This window comes from Lepidochelys kempii, chromosome 14 (genome assembly GCF_965140265.1).
Source record: "Lepidochelys kempii isolate rLepKem1 chromosome 14, rLepKem1.hap2, whole genome shotgun sequence".
In the NCBI taxonomy this organism is placed as follows: Eukaryota; Metazoa; Chordata; order Testudines; family Cheloniidae; genus Lepidochelys; species Lepidochelys kempii.
Window position 1 is genome coordinate 18635886 of NC_133269.1, and position 22065 is coordinate 18657950.

Below are 22065 nucleotides of genomic sequence, written 5' to 3' on the forward strand. Positions count from 1 at the left end.
AACTGAAATCTGCATACTCTCATCAGACTCCAGCAGGCCTCACTGGCACACCCAAGCTAAGTCATCAGCAGACCTGACCGTTTGCATACTTTGCTAGTGACCCTTAGGAAGGTGCCAGGCTACTGGAGGTTAGCTAGAGCTGCTGCATCTGTGGACTACTGTACCAGGGTCCTTCCTGCCCTTGGCTCCATTGCACATGGGGTACCAAGGACGAGAGTGGATAGGCGGTATCCCACCCGGACTTAGGTGGGCTCTTTGCTGCAGTTAGCTATTGCATTTAGGTTGCATGAAGTGTGTTGAATCGAGCAGTTCCCAAAATGAGCAGGGACTCTGGGGAGCGGAGATCTGGCACCTCTCTTGACTAAAGAGAGCCCCAGATCATGTGACGGAGCCAGAAATTAAAGTCCAGTTTCTTGCCAGCACTCCTGTTTGTCAGGCCCCCTTGTCCTGGGAAAACATCAACGCAAAAGGAAAGCAGCAGCAGATTTAAAAGATCGGTTCGGTGCTGGGTCTGACTGGCTCTGTTCTGCAGACCTTGCCCCAGTCCCTCTGTGGTTTACCCTCTGCCTGGCCAAGGCCTGTGCTGCAGTGATAGCGGGTTATCCACCTCTGAGCACTGGTATTACTGACACGCACACGCTCCATCCTTTGGGTCAAGGGCAGCTCCCAGGAATGCTTTGAAGTGACTCAAAGCAAAGGAGGGAACGTGGGGAAGAGACGGCAAGAGAGAAGGAGGGCAAGAGAGAAGGAGCGCACACGTCATCCGAGCTGCCCTTATTGGACAAGGGCTGGGAGGGAGAGAACGCTCCCGCAGGCCAGTCTCAAGCTGTGAGCGCTCTCAATTCCCATTGACAGCAATGGCAGGAGTTGCGGGTGCCCAGCACCTACCCGGATCAGGCCCTTAGTCAATTGCAGCCGGGTCTGTGCTCCGTCAGGGCTGCGCTCCCTCTGTCGAGCACTGTCACACACCTGGCTGGAGTAAAGAAAGGCCTCCCCTGTGGTACTTAATGGCACAGACTAGTGTCCAGACAGACAGCAGAGGCGTTACAGATGCCTCAAGGTCTCCAACTGCGGAGCCCCACAGACCCCCACTCTCAGCCTGATGGCCTCTATGGGTCTCCCCAGCCCCTGATTGCAGGGAGCAATGCTGGGTGGCTGCACGGTGGACCTACGTGGCCCCATTTGGCCCAGGAATGGGATGGACGTTCCCTCACGGCTGCTGCACGCCACCCTTGCTCGACTGCTTCCCCTTGTCCTTGTGGTTTTCTTTCCAAACCTGATGCCCAGTAGCGCGGTGCTGCTTGCCTCACCCCACCCGGTCGCTGCTTTACCCAGTCCAACTCAGAGTGGCCAGAAGAATATGCAGGTTCCAGAGCAGGTAAGAAGCGATCTGCTCTCCACCCCAGCATACCCCCTGGCCGCCAGCAGGGGCGGGGAGCAGGGAAAAAGCAGGGAACCACAGACTGAGTTAATGGCTGCAGAGTCCCAGCCGTTCAAAGCAGCAGCCCCTGCACCCCTGGCCTTTCCAAAGGCACTGGGATTCCTTTGCTGAAGGACCTCCTGTCTTTTCTTAGGGACCCTCAGAGCTCTGTATGGACTCAGCCCTATCCTCAGTCTCTGGGCTCAAGCTTCTAGGGCAAACATTCCTCCACCCCCACCCCTGACTTTTAATAATGAATAGTTGTCAAGGCCTTAGCCATTGCTCAGCATCAAGTCCTGCAATGCTGCAAAGCTGCTTGCTGAGACGCGGTTACCTGACGCCTTCTGACCAATCGGCAGCAGTTTTGGGATTAATCTCTCAGACATGCGCCATTAGTTGGGGTTTGCAAGGAAGGACAGGAGTTGGATGTATCCAGTTTAGTCGCCCTTCTATTCCCACCCCCCGCCGCAATACACACACTTCACCAGCAACTTGAAGCCAAAGACATGCCAACTGCATGAAATCAACCCCCTTTTCCAGGGTTATACAACAAACCCCAGCTCAATGTGGGAACACACATGCAGCCAGGAGGCCCTGTCCTAGCAACAGAAGACTCCTGACCTATGACCAAGTCTCTGTACAGCAATACAAGCATTAGTGGAGAGGAGGATATTGTCTTTAACACAAGCTTTGGCATGCAGAGAGAGCTAAACCACAACACACAGCCATATGAACTAAGCAGCCAACCTCCAGGATCTAAAGGCATCCTTAAGTCAAGAGCCAGGATATTTTCTCTCCCTGACTCCGAGTCCTGAGCTAACAGTCTCAGCATTCATCTGCCTCACTCGGTGCGGCAGATTGGAAAATATAAAAAAAAAAGAGAGAGAGAGAGAGAGAGACTCAAATGAAATCCAGACCCAGAAAACGGTTTCTTTCTCCCACACCCTCCTCTGCTTCTGTTGGAAACATGGTCTGTCTGGAGAACTTAGGAGGTTGAAAAAAAAAAAGCAGCAGAACATTAAAAATAAATAAAAGAGACCATTGAAATCAAAGCAGAGCTTGGCTGGTTCTTCTCTTAACATGCAGACACTCCGGGGGAAGTGGAGGGGGAGCAGGGGAGAGTAATAGAACAGCAGAGATAAAACGATCAATAGCCTACCTGAAATGCGGTCCCTCTCCATTACTACGGGATATATTTAGCATCCGTGTGTCACGCCGTCCCTTTTTTCGGTGGTGTCCCCTTCTTTCACCCACTCTCCCTCCCTCCCTCCTTTCCTTGCCTCCTCCTCCTCCTCCTCCTCCTCTTCCCAAAAAAAGCTCTTTGTCTGGTCTAATTTCTTCAATCTGTTGCAATCATGAATGCATCCAAATTACCACATTTCCATGTGCTGATCATATGTTTGTGCTCCAAACTGAAGTAGCTTTGTCTCTTTGAAATGAAAAGAAAGACTGAGGCAGAAAGGGAGAGAAAAAAAAAGAGGGGGGGGTACATGACCCACAAATTCAACAACCCCCCGAAATACTCCAGAGCATGTAGATGATGGCAAAGCCCAAGTTCTCCAGAGCAGTCTTAAAGCTGCAGCATGCACGAATCCAGGAGACTGCGGCCGTCTCTGCGGCTGGCTCCTTTTAGTATCCACCAGGAGAGGCTTACACAACTTGACTCCTAGGAATAACAGAGCAACACATCCAGCTTCTCAAATCTCTCCCGGCTTCCCCAGTCTGATTTTGTTGCTATTTCCTCTATCCCCAGCCCTCCTCCTTCAGTGGCTAAAGCATTTTAAAGAACTCAGATCCTGCTTGTTCCCCCACCCAGCCAAGTCTGAAGTTTCGATTCATGCATAAACTATTCCGCCGATGAAGGCTGATTTCATCCTCAGGCAGAGCATCACGGTTTGCCTGCTACCAGGAAGGACCCGACTGCTGCACATGTTTAGTCTCCCACCGGAGCCCTGCTGGAGAGGTTTACTGCTGAATCTTGGCAAGCAATCCCTGCTTCTCCTTTGCATGAACAGCCGGCTACGCCAGGCCCTCCCCTCGCTACACAAGCGATAAGAGAAGAGATTTCTGAAGCCAGCTAGAAACCAATAGTGAAACCTCCCCTTCTAACCCAGTGGTGACAGGAGTCAGGGGCTGCCCTGTCATCCCCGAATGGACAGAGCTGGGCTTCAGAAAGCACCTTTCATGGACTCCCTTCTGCACAGTGATGAGATAGGGGCTGGCAGTGCACTGAGTGTGCAGAGTAAATGGAGCAGCCATTAGGAGCTCATGCGCCACTCTGGACATTAGAGCTGCTTCTGTTGAGGGCAGGGAGGGGGAATGCTGGCAAGGACTCTGGGGCTGGAGGCTCCTCTTTGTGGAAACCGCCACCTGGACAGCTGCCAAACCCAGGCAGAAGAGATGTTGGTTAAACACCTCCCCATGAGCAAACACCTGTACCAGCTCAATACATACTGCCTGGGGCTTCAGCATGGGAATGAGGCCAAGCCCCTGATGGGACTCGAACCCACAGCCTTCTGGCTCTGTAGGGAGCGAGCTATGCTTGCACCTTCTGTTACTGAAGCAGTCACACTGCTCACTACCCAAGCCACAAGCCGTTCTTTCCACGGGACACACTGCCTTGAATGATCCAGGAACCATCTCTGTGACTGCAGCAGATCCAGAGGATGGCACTTAGTGGTGAAGCACACAGGGTACCAGCAGCCGACACGTCACTCATTAGCTGGGCAATGAGAACACTCTGCTAATTCCTCAGGCCGTGAGTCAACAGCCCAGATATAAGGGCACCCGCCTCCCCCTTCAGTGTGCATGCAAGAGAGGCCTGGCCCCGCAATGAGAAAGCAGGGACTGCCACTAGGTGGCAAGGAATGGAAGGCCGTTATTGTTATTCACCTGTCGCACAGGTGTCATTTGTAAAGCCTGGTGCGCCAAAAAGCCAAACATGGCTGAGAACTTAAAAACAGGATGGTAACAGACCACGACTCCCAGTGCTGCTTCGGCGTGGTGAGATTCCAAACAAAAAGAGCTCTCGGACAGGCTCCTTGCTGTTTCCATTGCTTCACACGGACTCCACAGACATTCTAGGCATTAGGGGGACACACACACACCGAGGGGCAATCCTGCAATCTTCTTATATGGATTATTATTTCTACTAGAGTAGCACAGACGCCCTGATCAGGGATCAGGGCCCAATTGTGCTAGGCACTGTACATGCACCTATAATGAAGACAGTCCCTGCCCAAAAATGCATACAATCTATATGGAAAATTATGTGTATTGCATTAGCATCAGGCGCGTGCCCCTTAGTAATGTGGACTATGACAGAAGATTACCTCATGATTATTATTTGTATTGCAGTGGCACTTAGGAGACCTGATCATGGACTAGGACCCTATTGTGCTAGACGCTGTACAAACACAGAACAAAAAAGACAGTCCCTAAGCCATTATCTGTCTGGATGAATAAACTTTCCATGAAAGAATCATTGGATTAAGGGAGCTGTCAAGAAACGTATCTTGGTTTTTGTGGGTTGGATCTACTATCCATTGGTTTATGGCAGCAGTACTAAAAAATCCCCCAAAGCTACACATTTTCCAACACGTCCGACGATGGAATCTGGTTGCTGCCAAAGCCAGAGAGGGGAGCAAAGGAATTACTGCAGGGGATCAGACCATTGGCCCCTATGGCCAGTGCCAATTGCTCCAGAGAGAGATGCAAGAAACCCTGTAGAAGCAGTTATGGGATAATGTATTCCCATGGAGAGTTTCCTTCTGACCCCAATAGTTAGAAGTTGACTTATGCCTGAAGAGGTAGGGATTAGATTCCTTCTCATATTCTTTCACTATGAGAATTCTGGATATTTTTGTGGCTCATATAATAATAATCATCTCTAGCTTTTCTACAGCACTTTGCACCAGTGCATCTCAAAGCACTTCACAAAGGAAGTCAATATTATCTCCATTTTACAGAAGGGGAAACTGAGGCACAGATCCATGACAGTCACCCAGCAGGTCAGTGGCAGAGCCAGGAACAAAACTCAAACTTCCAGAATCCCTGTCCAGTGCTCTATTCACTAAGGGTATGTTGCCTCTCAAATGTCTAGAGGAGAATAGGTGATGTGGCTCCATCCACAAAGAGCAACTCTGTACTTCCTGTCTGAAATGTAAAAGGGTAAAAAGCCATAAGTGTCGCATAGCTACATGCAGCACAGAATCCAATCCATTGCCTCCCACAGGGAGCCTTCATTGACAGTCTCTCCATGCAGGAAGCCAATTGAAGGCCACAGAGGAAAGGAAGGGGTTAAGGGGAAATATTGAGAGAGGAAATAGATGAATGGGAAGGAAGGAGAGATGCAAGGCAGCACAAATGTTAGCGCATATGGGTTTTAACCCATCAAGACCTGGATGGCTCTGGACCTGCCAACCTGAGACATCGTCTCTCACTGCATGCTAGCTGCAGTGGGTACAGGCCGGGAGATGGGAGGCAGCCAGTAGCTACTAGCCAGGTGGTCTATGTGCAGGATTTTCTTCCTTCCTTCTTTCTTTCTTCCTTTCTTCCTAGAATTGGAAATAGCATGTATCTAGTGACTCAGGGCTGTTGGGCAGGAGCAGCTGTGCCAAGGGCTGGAATTTGAGTGCTCCAGCTTTTTTTACCTTCTTGGTTTGGGAGAGTTTATGGAGTTTGCTTTTAGTTGCATTCATATTTGTATTTTAAGCAGCTGGCAAAGGGGCCGAGAGTCCTCAATCGGTGCTTTATGATGTAGGAATTGTATAAATCTAAATAAAGTAAAACAAAATACATAGTAATTGCTAACAACACCTGTTGGTGAAAATGTAGACTTTTGCTTGCTTGTTTGTTTTCGCTCCTTTGCATAATAGTGAAGCATCTGAAAGAAAGTCCCTAAGACCCCAATGCGTTTAAGAACGTGCTTATGTTTAAGCACATGCTTTGCTGAATAACTGCTGTACTCATCCATGACCTTAAGATAAGCATGTGTGTAAACAGTTTGCTGAAGCAGGGAGGGCCTAATACAGTAGCTGCTGTTTGTTTCAATAATTTCTTGGGAAGAGGTTAGTAAAACGTGATCTGGTGATGGGGCTTCTCACTGATGCTGTTATTTGAGGGATATATAGGCACTTTAAAATCAGTCGTCCTGATGCAAAGCACTAGGGAAAGAGGAGCATTGAAGGTCACATGGGTCTGACATTGAATGGAGCCACTCCGATGAGGGCTGTGCACGGTACGGAACATGAAATGTGGGTCTCAAAATTAACGGCTTCTGCATCTCATTTTGAATCCATGAAAACTGGCCCTTATTTTTGAGAAAAAAATTGACATTTGGAACTTTTCAATGTCAGTAGGACAGGGACCATCCTTGGAATTGTTGCTCCTTGTGAGAAACTGGCTGTTCTGCAAATATTTAATGAAAGAAAAGTCTGGAGGGAGGGTGAAGTATCCCAGAATGAAACGGCGACTGTCGCATTGTGTTGGCCTTTGATGAAGGCCCTAATACTGGTGCTGTGTCTGCCCCTTGAGAGACACTGACAAAGTGCATGAGAGGCCTAGGACATTAGGGATTGGCCACTCCGCTAGAGGTTTATCTGATGGTTTTCTTGTGCCTGGACTTTTTTTAAACATTAAAAAACCTTGTTAAAAAATACAAGTGAAGTCACAAGGCCCAGTTGGTGGCATTACAGAGGGCCAATAATAGAGCTGTGTGAGAGGGCAAATTAGGAACAGCCTTTAGGGAAGAACTGTTGACCATTTTAAAAAGAGCCTCCAGTTACATTTGGGGCTGGGAATCTTAAACAAATAGGAACCTTGATCTCCCAGCCTCCTTTGAGCTTGCTGAGCCAGGCAGAGGTTGGAGACAGCGTGTGGCTTCCATGCTTTAGCCTCCCCCTTCAACCAGTGTGTTTGCTAATTACGACAGGCTGCAGACACAAGGCATTTCTCTCCGATGGGGCGTTAGGGAGGAAACAACAAGCAGGAAAACAAACAGAATCCAATTAGAGGCTAGAGTTTGGGGTTTATATATAGCGTGTCTTCCACACCCGAGTCAAGAGACCCTGGAGCACTTTGCAAGGCAACCAGCTGGGTGCTGGCAGTGCAGCGACTCTGCGGACAAATAAAGCAGTCATTATGTGGCCAGCAAAAGCTCACACGCAGCTTTGGATGCTGGATCCCGTTGCACTGAGACAGGGGACTGTTAGCCAGGACATTGAGGTGACCCAGTACATATAGGTTCTTTAATTACCAACTTGGTGGCCACCACAGGGTGGGTAGCAAAAACCTTGGGATGAGACATGGAGAAATTCTATTAGCAGGTCCTCCTGTCTGGCTCTCTAGGTTTCCTAGCATGCTCATCACCATGACACCTGGGTGCCTGCCACAGAGGGTCTGAGTTCCTCCTTTCTTTCAGTTAAGGAGAGAATTATTTTCTAGCTCAGCTGGTGCTCATATGGGACGAGTCCATGGGTTACAGCCTGAGCTTTTCCAAGCTGTCTAGGTGGCTTGGATCCCCATTAAAATTAATGGGATTTGGGCATCTACATCATTTTGGGGAGAGGGGAGTCTGTAAACCCATGTCATTAGGGGCTGTACTGGCGTTGCATGGATTTTAGAGTCAGCACAAGAATCACCTGGTTGGGACAGCTTGCTTCAATCCCCTTCTCCCCCAGTGAGGCTCCCAAGAGTCCATCCCTCCTGACACTTTCATTATTCCTACTGTAGCAGCACCTATGGCCCCCAATCTGCCACCAGAGCCCCATTGCACTAGGTGCCAAACCAGCAAGTGACACAAAGTCCCTGGCACACAGAGCTGCCACTCTCCCTCTCTCCGTCTTCTTCCCGTAAAACACTAACCAGATTATATAGCTCCCACTCCTGCCCCAGCGCTCAGGCTGCTGGCAAGGGAAGTGTTGCATGCGAATGCACAGACTGCAGGCCCCTAGGTTGGGCTGCCATGGATTCAGCTAGTTACTTTATTTCTCAGACATCCATAGTACCTTGGAGACTGGAGCACCAGAAACGGGAGGAAATTCAACAGTGTGAAGCGCACTTAGGGTCTAATAAGAATTCCTGCTTTAAGCTGGGGGCCCATCAGTTGGAAGTGACAGGGGAGGAGAGAGACCTGGGTGTGTTGGTCGGTCGCAGGATGATGAGGAGGCACCAGTGTGATGAGGCTGAGAAAAAAGGCAAATGCGTTAGGCGAGGCATTTCCAGTAGAGAGAGAGAGAGAAGAATTAATGTCATTGTACAAGGCACTGGTAAGACCTTTGTTGGAATACTGTGTACAGTCTGGTCATCCATGTTCAAGAAAGATGAATTCCAACTGGAATGGGTGCAGAGAAGAGCTACTAGGAGATCAGGGGAACAGAGGGTCCATTTTATGAGAGGAGACTGGAAGAGCTTGGCTTGGCTGAGAGGGGATGTGATTGCTCTCCATGAATACCTTGTGGGGTAATCACCAGAGAGGGTGAATAGCTATAAAGAACAATGTTGGACAAATTCAGGCTGGAAATTAGAAGGTTTCTAGCCATCACAGGAGTGAGGTTCTGGAGCAATCTTCCAGTAGGAGTTGTGGGGGAAAACAATGTAATTAGTTTTAAGAGAGAAATGGGCACATTTATGAGTGGGACTGTCTGATGGGGTTGCTTGTGATGGTAGGGGGGACAGGACTTGGCAGCTCTGGGGGTCCCTTCCAGTTTATGTCTTATGTTCCTAAAATCTCATGCTTCAGGGCTTCAGCTGGTCACCTTGCAGAGGTCAGGAAGGGATTTCCCCCATTTTTGTTTTGTTGGTTTGTTCTCTCCTTCCTCTGAAGCATCAGAGATGGCCATGGGTGGAAACAGGACATTGAAACGGGGAGGGCCAGGGCTCTGAGGTGGCACTGAACATTTTCTCTCTCAGGTACTTGGCTGGCTGGTTCTTGCTCACATGCTCAGGGTCTAACTGATCACCCTACGTGGGAATGGGAATTTTCCCCCAGGTCACACTAGCAGTGACCTTAGGGGGTTTTCACCCTCCTCTGCAGTCCGTGGGTGTGGGTCACTTGCTGGGATTTTCTGGGTATATTTCACTTAATCATTGTGGGGGCACAAATAGTCTAGTCTCTGTGGGGGCAGTGTTGCTTTGGTCTCATTTAGCATGCGGGTGCTAGGAGGTGTGGATGGCCTATGATGTTCAGGGGTCAGACTAGGTGAGCCAGTGGCCCCTTCTGGCCTTAAACTCTCTGACTAGTAGCCTGGGAGGCAGTGAAAGGACGGTGAGGGCAGGAGGCAAGGTGTTTGTAGATGAATGTGTTTGAGCCACACCATGTGCAATGGAAGATGTCTGGCTGTAGCAATACAGATTCAAGCGTGGAGTGATCAGGTGCAACTTCCTTACACCAGGGCTGGGCCCATTTACACCTGGACTGAATTTGGCCCACCAAGTCATCACGTTAGATCAGCATCCACTGAGCATTTGTTCCACGAACCCCCTTCTCGCATGAATAATTTGGTGATGTGCAGGTTGGGGAGGCCCTTAATGGAATTCTACCACTCCTCTGAAAGGTGGATTCGGGACAATCATCCCCTCTCTGGATGTTGCTTAATCATGCCTGCCATAGATGACGTATCCCTTGGGCTCCTAAAAATGCTTCTGAAGACCAGCTTGCACCAGGTGCCATGTATTTAAAATACAGGTATACGCTGAGAGAGGAGGAGAACCCCACCTAGGTCTTGACATTCACCCTGCCCCTCGTCCCTTCCAGGTATACAGGCTGAAAGCTACTCTGCCCTGTCAATAGCCTCAGGATGACAAACATCCCCAGCACATGGCTCTTTATAAACCTTTGTTTGCCAAGTGCTGTTACTTCCCTCCCTTTTTATTTTCAGGAGAAAGCATATTTGTTTGAAATAGGAAAACAAGTGTGTACATTTCCTCAGCTCTTAGCTACCCAGCCCTGAGATCACAGGCACCTCTGATCACAGGCTTATCGTTGGCTACTCGGGGGACATTTTAGTGGCAGCCTCTTGTTCAATATTAGCAGCCCATTGCTTCATGCCCCCAGGCCCGTATGGAACATTTATTTAATGCGCACACAAACCGGACTCGATTTCACTTCCCGCTGCTACCAGCATGTGTGTCTCTTTAAGAAGAGCTGCTGGCTAGAACTCTCTTCCACCCTGGCTGAGTCTCTGCCTGATTCCCTTCGAAGGGCAGGAAATCCCCAGCATATCCTCTCCAGCCTTTCTGCTCACACTTCAGAATTAACGTGCGGATGTATTAATAGCTGCTGGCAACGCAGAATGAAAGGGGAGGCGGAACAACTAGACTCAGGACCTCGTGGGAGCTGGTTTCAATTCCTTAGCAGTGTGAACTCTACTAATTCATTTCTGCTCAGCTTCCCCGCCTCACACCCAGCCCTGAGAGCCAACTGGGGCTGTCTTCTCAGAACCACCCCATCTCCTCTACCCACCCAACCCAGCACCTTGCTCAAAAGGGCTGGGTCACTTCCCCCCTCCCACCTCCAAGTGGCTGATGGGACAAGGCACGGTCCTACATTTGATTGTACCTGGTCCTCTGCTGGATGAGGATCTTGCTACTGTGATCTGTGCTCTCATCACGTCCAGGTCAGGTCACTGCAGTGGCTCTGACCTAAGATGGAGAACGAAGGCCACATGAGAGCTACTAATCTAACCTATGCAATGGGCATCACCCTACCTCTTACGCAAGGAAAGCAACTGATTGCACCCGGGCTCCATACACTGCATGGCTCCCAGTTCATTCTGAATACAATTCAAGGACCCAGCTCTATTATTAAAGGCCCTTCTTAATAAGCCAGGGCCTTGGCTTCCTTGGCAACTGTACTCCCTCCCTCTGCAACCCAGCAGATCAGCCGTGCCCAGATGGAACCTACGACTGTCCTAGGGAGCGGGGCTTGCCGCTTAGCTTTTGCCCTACAATAACAGTGTGGGTAGCCAGACACCTATGATAGGTGTTTTCTGAATGCAACACAGTCAGATGCCACTGTGGGTCAGATCCTCAGCTGGTGTGAATCCAAGTAGCTCCATTGAGGTCAACAGAGCTACCCTGACTTACAGCAGCTGAGGATCTAGCCTGGTGAGATCTTGGTTTCTCACTTCGTACAAGAACAGCTTTCTGGGGAAAGGACTTCCCTTCCCACACAGTGCATAGGGTACTCTCCTGAGGGGTGCTCCTGGGTGCCACCCCTCTCATCTTTTAGCCAGCACGGCCACTTCCAGCAGTTTGTCCCGGCAGGATGGATTTCACTGCTTCGTGACACCGCATCATTCCAAGGACCATCATCGTGTTGACAGGCAACACCACAAAGAAACTTCGCCATGGGGTAACATAGCAGGATGCCATTGCACTGGCCTAAGGGAGCCTCTGGGTCTCATCAGTGGTCTTTCAGGTCCTGCTAGCAGAAGAGACCCACCTGTTAAAATAGGAACTATGCTGCAAAAGCCTGGCTGGATTGGCAACACTACAGGGCTTGCTAAGAGTGGCAGAATCTTGAAGGACTGGGCAGTTCTCAGATCATCAGGCCTGCTTTTAGGCACAAGAAATTCAACTGGAAAAATTCAGACCAGCAGGAGCTGATCCAAGACCCATGAGTCAGAGTTGTATTTTGCTACCTGATCCACCCCGGCACCCACAGGAATGATTTTCATGGTTCCCAGAATGCCATCCATACTCTTTAGTGCCTCGCAGCCCAGCATCAACTGTCCACAGTAGCTGATCCCCTGCTTCCATGGCAGAGTAAACAGCAAAATCATCCAACCAGAACGATAAGGACACGAAGAAAGCGGCCATGTTCCCATCTCTTCTGCAGCCCTGCTTACAGAACAAATTTAGAGGTGGGTAAATGGGTGCTCTGTGCCTAAGATACAATTAGGGGTTTCGATAAACACTAGATGGTAGCCGGATGTTCCTGCCTTGGAGGCTCGCAGCATGCCTGTGGTGTGAAGCCAGCAAGATTTCTCCAAGCAAGCCAGAGTCCTGGAAACTGCCACTTATCCCCGACTGACGTGAAGACACAGGGCTGCCGAGGAGAGAAAAGAGAGCTCAGAGAGCCCATCAGCGGGTCTCACAACAACGAGCCCTTGAGAAAAGTTTGCAAACTGCCATTGTGGAGGTGAAAAGAAGTGGAAGAAATCAGTCACGGGAGAAAGACAAACATGCAGCACAGGGGATTCCTGACTAAACATAGCTACAGCACCGATCTCACTTAGACAATGGCACACTAGCCATTGAAGCCAGACAGCTCCTTCCTCGCACCTGATCCCCACTCTATGCTGCTGAATGCATTCCTGAGCTATATAGAAGAGGTGGGATCATGCTGTATGCCCCTCCCCACACGCACATGCAAACACACACACACACACACATCAATAGTGGAATAATCTCAGCAGTACCTGTCAACACCCTGGCAGGAAATATTTCCCCTCTTCTCCCCCAGACACCGGAGAAGCCGCCTGCAGCCTCACTCTCTGCTTAGCTCCTGTGCGTGTGAAGCAGTTTGCAGTGCTTTCAGGCAGGCTAAGTGCCTTCCACCACCGCCACCCCCCATCAAGGTTGTTGTGTTCCTCACTGGATACATGTTGGTGCTGGGAGGGTTGATAATGAATGTGTGCATCTCCCTCTCTGGGTGCACTGTGTTCAGTTTAAGGGGGATTGTTTTGTTTTGCCTTTGCAATGGAACGAGACTAGCAAAGTAAACCAGACAAAGCTAAATTCCATTGTGACTTCCCCCCTTCTCTGCTCCCATCCCCCCGGCCTGTCCCTGCCGCAGCAGCTTGCCATGCTCACTTGAAAGGGCTACGGCTTAAGGAGTTTACTCCAGAGGCTGGCTGGTGCTGAGACTATAAAGAACCTGATTGACAGCCTGTCCAAAGGCAACAGTATTTCAGTAATGCCTCGAGGCCCCAGCCCAGATCAGGGCCCTGTTGCGCTGTACCAACACATAGTAATGGAGACCCTGCCCCAAAGAGAGCACAGTCTAAACAACAAAGACAGTCAAAGGGTGCGTGAAAGGAAATAGCACTATCCACATTTCACAGATGGTGAATTGAATGCTTGTGATGGCAGGGGGCAGGGGGCAGCAACTCACTTCCAGTTAATATCATACGTTCCTAAAAGCTCATGCTTCAGGGTTTCAGCTGGCCACAGCAGAGGTCAGGAAGGGATTCCCAACTCCCCTCCTCCAATGTATTCTGTTGGTGTTTCTAAAATCTCCTTCCTCTGAAGGATGATGGATGGTCACAGCTGGAGATGGGACATTGGATGGGGTGGGTCAAGGCTCTGAGGTGGTGCTGAGTATTCGCTCTCTCTCTCTCAGGTGCTGGCTGGTTGTTGCTCACATGCTCTGGGTCTAACTGATCACCATAGTTGGGGCTGGGAAGGCATTTTCCCCCGCAAGATTGGCAGTGACCTTGGGGGAGGGCAGGCTTTGCCTTCCTCTTCAGCGTGAAGGTACAGGTCACTTGCCAGGATTATCTGAGTACATCTCACTTGATCATGGCTGGGGCCTCTGACCGTGGTACAGCTCACTCCCTCCTGTTCTCTGCCTGTGGCACAGAACAGTTTAGTCTCCCATGGGCTGTAACATTTTGGTCTCATTTCAGTTGTTAGGCTGAGTGCGCAGGTGCTGGGGGATGTTGGTGGCTTATGAAGTGGTCAAACTAGATGGTCTGGTGGCCCCTCCTGGTCTTAAACTCTGTGACCCTATCACACCAAACCCAGAATACCCCATAAATCAATAAACCTCAAATCTTCCTCAATATTTTATACCACCCCTCCCACCTGGACCACCCCATATACCTAACAAACCAAAATGACTCACGATATTGTGGTCCCAACCAGAGATACTGTAAAGAAAGTGCTGAGCACTTGCCTTCCACAAGAAGTCAGACCCCTTTAAGAGGTCTCAGGTTGGGCACTCAAAACCTGAGGTGTGGTATACTGAGGACTGTGTTGGAATTGCAAGCTATCACTTTAAGTGTGGGGGCTGTTCCTGGTCCTACTTACAGGGTTTTGTAACCAAGCACATGAGCACTGGCAGCAAAAGTTAGTCTGGAAAGAGCCAGGTCAAAGAAATGTGGTGTGAATTTTGCCTTGCTGCCCTTGGGAGCAGCCTGTTTTCTCTCTCTCTGTTTTGGGGGTTTTGTGTATTACCTAAATTCAAAAAAATAAAGTAGTGTTACATTGCAACCATCCGGCAGGAATCCTTTATGGTTTTACGTACCTTCGCTGTGTGAATGCTGTGAGTATAACATGAGGCACCCAAAATCACTAGCCACTTCTGAAACTCTTAGCCATGCACACATAAATCACTATAAACCTCACAATCCTGGACACCAGAACCCCCCTCACTGCCACAAACCATCAGATATGTTGGTGGTGCCCGCAGCCACATGTACTTTACACATGGTGCGTACCATTAGCAGAGGGGAAAGTCAGCAGCATTGGACTCTCCCAACGGCAGCAGCGAGGAGCAGCAGCACTGGCCTCCCCGCACCCACCCACACAGGTTTGGCCCCACAGCTCGTCCGTCATAGTGGGGCCAAAAGTGAGTGAGTGGTGCTGTGACTTGGTGCACAGCTGCATCCAATCGATGCAGTTTCAGCCTTTGCTTTCTGTCCCCGCATCCTCCTCCGCCCAAACAGGAACACAAAGAGGACACATTTCAAATGCCAGCCTGGCACTAGTACCAAGAGGAGTGAGTGACGCATGCACATGTGGGCATTCTTTGGCACAGGGCTGCACGCAGCTGGGGTAGCCCGCCTGGTGCATAAAACAAAAGGGAATAGAGACTGCCCCAGGAAATTCAAATGACCTCATCTAGGAACATGTTCAAGGCAACCAGGCTTCAACAACCAGCTGTTAACTCCTTTGCTGCTGTGTCAAAGTAAAGGTCAGAGGCCAAGCCTCAAAGCATGCGCTTCCATTAGTATCACAGGCTCAGCCCCAAACCCTGCAGTACCCCTAAATCTAAGCTACTGTGCTTTGAACCATTATAGCCGAATGCTTAGAAGGGCAGTTTTCAGCAAGCCACTGCCACTCCAGTGGAGAGTCATTCAGCTCGATAGAGCACCCTACGTTTTTGCATCCTTCGGGTCTCTTGGGTCTGCTAAAAAGAACTGAAAATCTCCTGGCAGCAAAGTCTCTCAGGAGGCATTTGGATCATTCCTGCTTCTGGTGAGACTGGAAATATTACAGTTATAGCCTTGATCACCTGATGTTGGAAGTGGCCTGCGAAAATGACTCAACCAAAGTTAAAAGTTGGGGTCATCTGACGCTCTGGACAAATATATAGGTCGGGTTTTGTTAACTGCATTGTCTCACCTGTCTCCTAACTCCAACTCATCTCTGATGTTAACCCTTTCACTGCTTCTAGGCATAAAGAGAGTGCCGATGGTCCTATGAGGGAGGCAGGACCCTGAGCTTCAGGAGCCCTGGACACTAGTCCCCACTCTGCCATGAACTCTCTACATGGCCTTGGGGAATTCGCTTAAGCCTCATCTTTCAAAAGTGTGCACTCATTTTGGGTTGCCTCCATTTTTGGTTGTCTGACTGGAAACAGTGAAGGTATAAACACCCACAGCTCCATTCGCTCAGCCCCTCTGACCAGCAGGCCATACATGGTTCCATTTCAACATTAAGGCATCCCAGATTCACAGACCCTGTAAAACGTGTTGGCCTCAGCATCCCCATCTGTACAATGAATCCTTTCCTGTGGGTTCCCTCACAGTGATGCTGCCATGAGATTTCCAGTTCTTTTTAGCAGACCCAAGAGACTTGAAGGATACAGAAACGTAGGGTGCTCTATTGAGCTGAATGACTCTCCATTGGAGTGGCAGTGGCTTGCTGAAAACTACCCTTCGAAGCATTCAGCTATAACGGTTCAAACCACAGTATCACAGAATTTAGGACGGGGGTATTCATTGCTTAGTGTCATGCCATTGGCTTCAAAGGCGTTACACCAAGAAGGAATTTGCTCCCATACCCGTAGTGCATTTTGAGACCCTGAGTGGAAGGTGTAACAGAAATGCCAGGCGTTGTTACTCTTCCACCATGTCCCATCCTCCAGTTGGAGCGGTCACACTTCCTGAAGCAATGGGAAGTGAGGCCTGATCTGCTCTCAAAGAGTTTGCTGGTAAACCTTGCTAGTGTAGACAGTTTATACCAGCAAAATGTCCTTTTATCAGTATAGCTTATACCAGTTCCCCTAAGCAAGACAATGATACCAGCAGAAGGATCTTGCCACTATAACAGCAGCTACACTTGGGCTTTTGCTAGGACGGCCATGTCAGCAAAACACTAAAATAAAGAAATAAAAATCCCTTCCCCAACTGCTCTAGCTATGGCAGCAAAGCTCCCAGTGCAGCCCAGGCCTGAGGATGGCGAGGCTGCACAGCAGGTGCACTGGAAAGAATGTCACCCAACGAGACACCTTGATGAAGCTGGTGAACCACGTTCTACAGACAAGCGCTGGATATTTGTTGTGCTGACCTGGCTTCCTTCACAAAAGCCCAAGTGTAGCTGCTGTTACAGTGGCAAGGTCCTCCTGCTGGTATCATTGTCTTGTTTAGGGGAACTGGTATAAGCTATACCGATAAATGGACATTTTACTGGTAGGGAATCACGGTTAAAGTTTTAAATTTGCAGATAAAACATTTTCTCCCTACTCCATCTATAACTCCAGTCCTCTTGCTATGTAGAGACGTGAGATAAGAGCAGTACCTCTGGTAAGGAGTTGCCATGCCTGGGAAATACTGTCAACTGGCACCTACTTCAGCGAAGGCTGATGAAAAATCTCTCCTCCTCTGACCTTTGATTCTTAGGAAACATGAAAAATCTTAATGGTGGGGAAAAGGATTGAATTGTTCTACAATTTCATTCACTAAGGATTCCCCTGGAACTTGAATATTTTTAAAAATGTCTCTGAGCTTAGGGATGGATTTCGCTGCCTAGGGCAGTGGCTTTATAGCACTAACTGGGGATAGGAGCGGTGAACCCCCGCGACAACATTCAGTCCTGACCTGCCTTAACATCTCCTGTGCCTCCACTCCTGGGTCCCTCTCACAGCTGTGTCAATGCCACACTTTGTGGTGAAGGGGATTTTACAGTGTCTGCTCAGACTTTGATAGAGAACATCAACCTTTCATTTTGTCACCAGCATCAGTCTCATGAGGTCCTTGAATTAAGTTCTCTGGAGGCCCGTACTCATAAGATTCCATCCCACACTCCCTCACCTCTGATCGCTCTTTCGGTCCCTTTGTCCCTTGACCCCCTCAGGGTAAGAGGAGAACGAAGGGCACAAGTGACTCCAAGAGTAACAGGACTGGGGCATGGTGCTTCTCGCCTTGTGTCCGGTAGGATCATTTTGAGAATAAAAGACAAACCTTTCGGATGAAGGTTTTCATGCTGTCAGTGAGTGCCCTTTGTAATGCAACCCAGATAGCTGGGCCTGAGCTTTGTGCGTCTCTAAATTATGCATTGCGCTTCCAGGCAGCCTCAAGATAAACTGCAGTCGGGCTTCAGCCAAGTGCTGATGATGCAAAACTAGGGATGTTGCTAGCGCTCTGCCTCTTGTGGATAGACTCATGGTGCCTCCCCTGGATTGCAGCTGGCTCTGGTGCAACGCCTCTCTATTGGTCTGGCTGGCTGAAAATGAATTAGCCATGCAGCAAGATAGAGAACAAAACATGGGAAACATGAGGCACCTCTTCCTCTCTTACCCGGGTGGGAGTTCTGACAAACAAATCACCTGATCCAGAAACAGATCTAGTAAAGGAATAATTTCCCTGCATCAGATTTAAAGTCCATCTCCTCATTAGGGCTTGCCTGCGCCCCAAAAGTATACTGCTTTACCTGCACCCCAATCTGCATGCTGCACCAGCGCCCCCCAGAGATGTTCTTTCCTCTGGACAAAAGCCAGAGAGTAGCCCGGAAGGATACCAAAGTACAGAGAGCAGCTGTCATCCCAAGATGCAGATTCTCTCCACTCAGGTGCTTTGGGGCTATTCACGGACCTGCCAGGTAATATACACTCTCGCCTGGCTGGCATGTATCAGCAAATATTTTCACTCACTAGTATTCCTCAGGGCTGAATCTGAAGAAGGTTCAGTGGGGGAAGCCCTGCCGCCTCAGGAAACACATTTCCATGCTGCAGAAATGATAGCCAAGGCTACCAAAGACATGCCGAGTTGGCATGTTAGGTTGGGAGCTAGAGTTTGCCATGGAAGTTCTGATTTAGGGCTTCTGCTCTTCTCTCTCCTCCCGCCCAGCCTCCACTCATCCTAAAGAGGAGTCGCCTGTTTCCAATTGCGTGTTTAATACAGACCCCAAACCTCCCACATTGCTCAGCCTTATGGACTGTATTCCCTTGTTTAATTGTTGGGTGACATTGCCAAACCCAGACATTTGTATGTCCAAGGGACTCTCAGCAGGGGCCCCTCCAACTCTTGAGGAGCAGCCACTTCTTGCTGTGCAGTGCTGCTGACCGTGGTTACCGAGCATTGAAACTTGTTAATCATCCTTCCTGGGCTGGGCAGGCAAAAGAGGTTGTAAATTCCCAAGTGACGCTGAATCTGGAATTTGAGGGGTGGGGAATCGGAGCAAGTGACCATACAGGAGGGCCACCTAGGTGGGTGTGGGGAAGAGGGCTAATAACAATCCCTCATTTGTCCCTGTTCCACCTCTGAATAGGCTTCGCTAGGTCCAGCTCTGTAGCGTCAGTGATCAGACAGACCTTAGTCAATCCCCATACACAGGCTGCAATGGTACCTGTAGCCAGGGTCTGCATATGGCCCCCTGACCAAGGTCTCTGAGTGCCTCAAACAAACGTGTCTATGTATTTACCCTCATGACCCCCCTGTGAGGCAGGGCAGTGCTGTTATCCCCAGGGTACAGATGGGGAACTGAGACAAGTCACTTGCTCAAGGTCACACAGGAAGTGTGTGGCAGAGCCAGGAATTGAACCCAGGTCTCTCCTAAGTCCCCCGGTAGCACCCTAGTCACTGGGTCTCCCTTGTGTCTAGGGGGTGTCCTGGAACTGGAGATGCTAGCCTACTTGTAGATGACTGGCAATGGCAAAAGGGCACTGGCACAGGGAGGAGAGAAGCTGAGAAAGGGGTCACAGGACCAGATTTCCAAGACGGCTCTGGGTCAGATCTGCAAGGGCTCAGCCCCCAGCAGCCCCCATTGCTTATGGCCAGAACTCTTGAAAATCTGGCCCGCAGAATGCAATGGCTGTGGAAAGGCACCTTGGGATGGCGAAGAGCCCCACGCCATCCCTGACTGAGCAGCAGTTACACCACAAGGGGAAACACCACAATCGTCCCAGTTATAAGTGCTCCAAGGTGCAGGGCAAGCGAGCAGAGAGAGGAAATTTGGCCCTGAAATGAGGGGAATTGGAGCTGCAGTTATATGGAGCTGTAAATATTTACTACAGTATAAATCAAAGCACTGAACTGCTTGTTAAGATTCTCAACATGAAAAAGTTTATTAAAATTAAGAAGGGCTCACACCAGAAAAACAGGAGATTATATAAGTAGAGTCTGAAGAAACCAGACTAATTCTGTGTCTTTCAATTTAGCGTCTCTGCACTCCAGTTACCCTAGAACTTCTACCTAGTCCCCTTTCTGTCTTTGGATATAGCTGGATGAGGACATACCACACCAGAAGTCAAGACGGCATCTTTGTGTTTGCATATGAAATGAACTAAAGTGCACTAGATACTAAGACTTGACTACGGACTATTTCATTGGTGGCCAAGAATTTGAAGCCAGTTTTCCTAAGGTGATGGTTTAGTGCATCACCTATCATCCAGACTGGTGTCACTTCCCATCCCCAAATTTGCAGGAGAATCAGAGTTTTTAAGAGGGATCTTCAGGGCTTTGCAGCCTTGTGATGTTGGATTATGACAGGGTGCTATTATGATCATGTCTTTGCATCAAGATACCACAACCTTATGAGAATGCAACATCATCACCCGTAGAGTCATCCTCAGTGCAGGAAGAGGCAAACATTATGACATCATGGTACAATACCACAGCATCAGCAGCTGCATATTCTTTCTGAAGCCATCCTTCAGTCTACCCTTTGGGGACAACCATAACCTGAACACTCAGCTGTGGCCTTTGAATGGTCACTTGACCCAGTATCTGCCAAGGACCAAATTTGAACCAAGGCCCTGATCCAGCGAAGCACTTATGCATCTACTTAAACTTCCAGCACATTTTCTGTAGCTAAGTCACTGCTCCAGGAAATCATTGCTAGGATAACTTTCGCCTCCCTCTGTGCACTGGGAAGAGCAGCAAGAACCTGCCACAAGAAGATCTGAGATCTCAGACAACACATCCAGGGAACGAGGGCTGGGAAGCGGTACAAATGGCCAAGAAAGCAAGTAAAAAGGGAGAGAGACTGTGAACGTAAGACTGTCCAAGGAGAGGTGTAGCAAGGTATCAAAGGAGAGTGTGGGAGTTCTCCAGGGGATCTGTTGATTGAAAAGTGATAAGCATTCCTAAAATAATAATTTAAAATTAGATAAATTCTGCAGCATTCCGGAGAGAAAGAGGAGTAGGGCGGGTAAGAGACGCCAGCAGCCATCCATATATCTCCTGGGGAGGCAGAATAAATATGAAAGTTACCATCACACCAAAAGTGGTAACGAAAAGAGAAGAACGTTTGCAATGGGCAAAGCCCCAGAGGCAGCTGGAGCCTCCCAGAATTCTGAGGGAACCTCTCACAGCCCCTTGGGATATAGGGCAGCACAGACAGAGCATAGGGATGATAACACAGAGGCCAGCAGGCTCCAGAGATAAGATCCCACCAAGGGAAAGCACTGAAGCTAGTTCTGTTAGAAGCTTCTTGTTGGTTAATTCAGCCCTGAAGACCGAAGCCCTTTCTTCCTTCAGAGAAGGAGTGTGGGGTGGGTCATGGCAAAGCCGGCATTACCTCTAGCGTGGCAACTCTGCCGCACAGGGATCTGCTTCCGGGGGCCCAGTTCTGCAAGGTGCTCAGTGCTCCACTCATAGCAGGCCAGATCTTGCCCTTCTGAAGACAATAGCAAAATGTCCTTAACATCAGTAGGTGCGAGATTGGTCTTCGCAGTTTCAGTGGGAGCCAAAGGCACTTTCCAGGACTGCTGCCTGGCTAAAAGGTTAGTTCCATCTCCATGACCCAGTCAGTCCTGGGCCCCACCATACGGAGGCACCAAAGTAGGGGTGCCAATATTTATTCTATTGTGGTAGTGGTCAGAGGCCCCGATCAGACCAGAGCCCCAGTGTGCTCAGAGCTGTGCAGGCAGTGGATCCCTGCCCAGAATACCTTACACACTAAGGAGACAAGCATCAGGCAGAGACAGGGGAGAGAAGAAGTCTATCAGATAGATAGAAGTGTTCCACACACCTACTGTTTTCCCTGTGCTTTGCATTGCATAAAGTTATATCCACTTCCTCCCAGCTGCCCCTCTGCCACATCATCACAGGCTGGGTTATTTCTTGTAGGCCTCGCCGCGGAAGCAAGGTAGTTTGTAATGTTGTGCTGAAAACCTCTCTTCTGGGAGCTAGATACCTGTCGCACCCAGAGAGCTGAACTAAGGCCAGCAAGGACAAAAGAAACTAGAGACCTTT

General features: G+C 49.4%; 1 protein-coding gene across 2 annotated transcripts in view; it reads right to left on the reverse strand.

Moving 5' to 3' along the window:
- SEPTIN9 (septin 9) overlaps positions 1-22065 on the reverse strand; it is a 260220-nt gene that overhangs the window by 195193 nt on the left and 42962 nt on the right. Inside the window, exon 1 of one of the 2 annotated variants that reach the window (XM_073312124.1) lies at positions 2580-2661. The exons of the other annotated variant lie outside the window; for it this stretch is intronic. Within the exon in view, the coding sequence (XP_073168225.1) occupies positions 2580-2601 (22 nt within the window). The 5' untranslated portion in view covers positions 2602-2661. Of the gene's footprint in view, positions 1-2579; positions 2662-22065 lie in introns of those variants that run through there. 2 annotated transcript variants of the gene reach the window in all.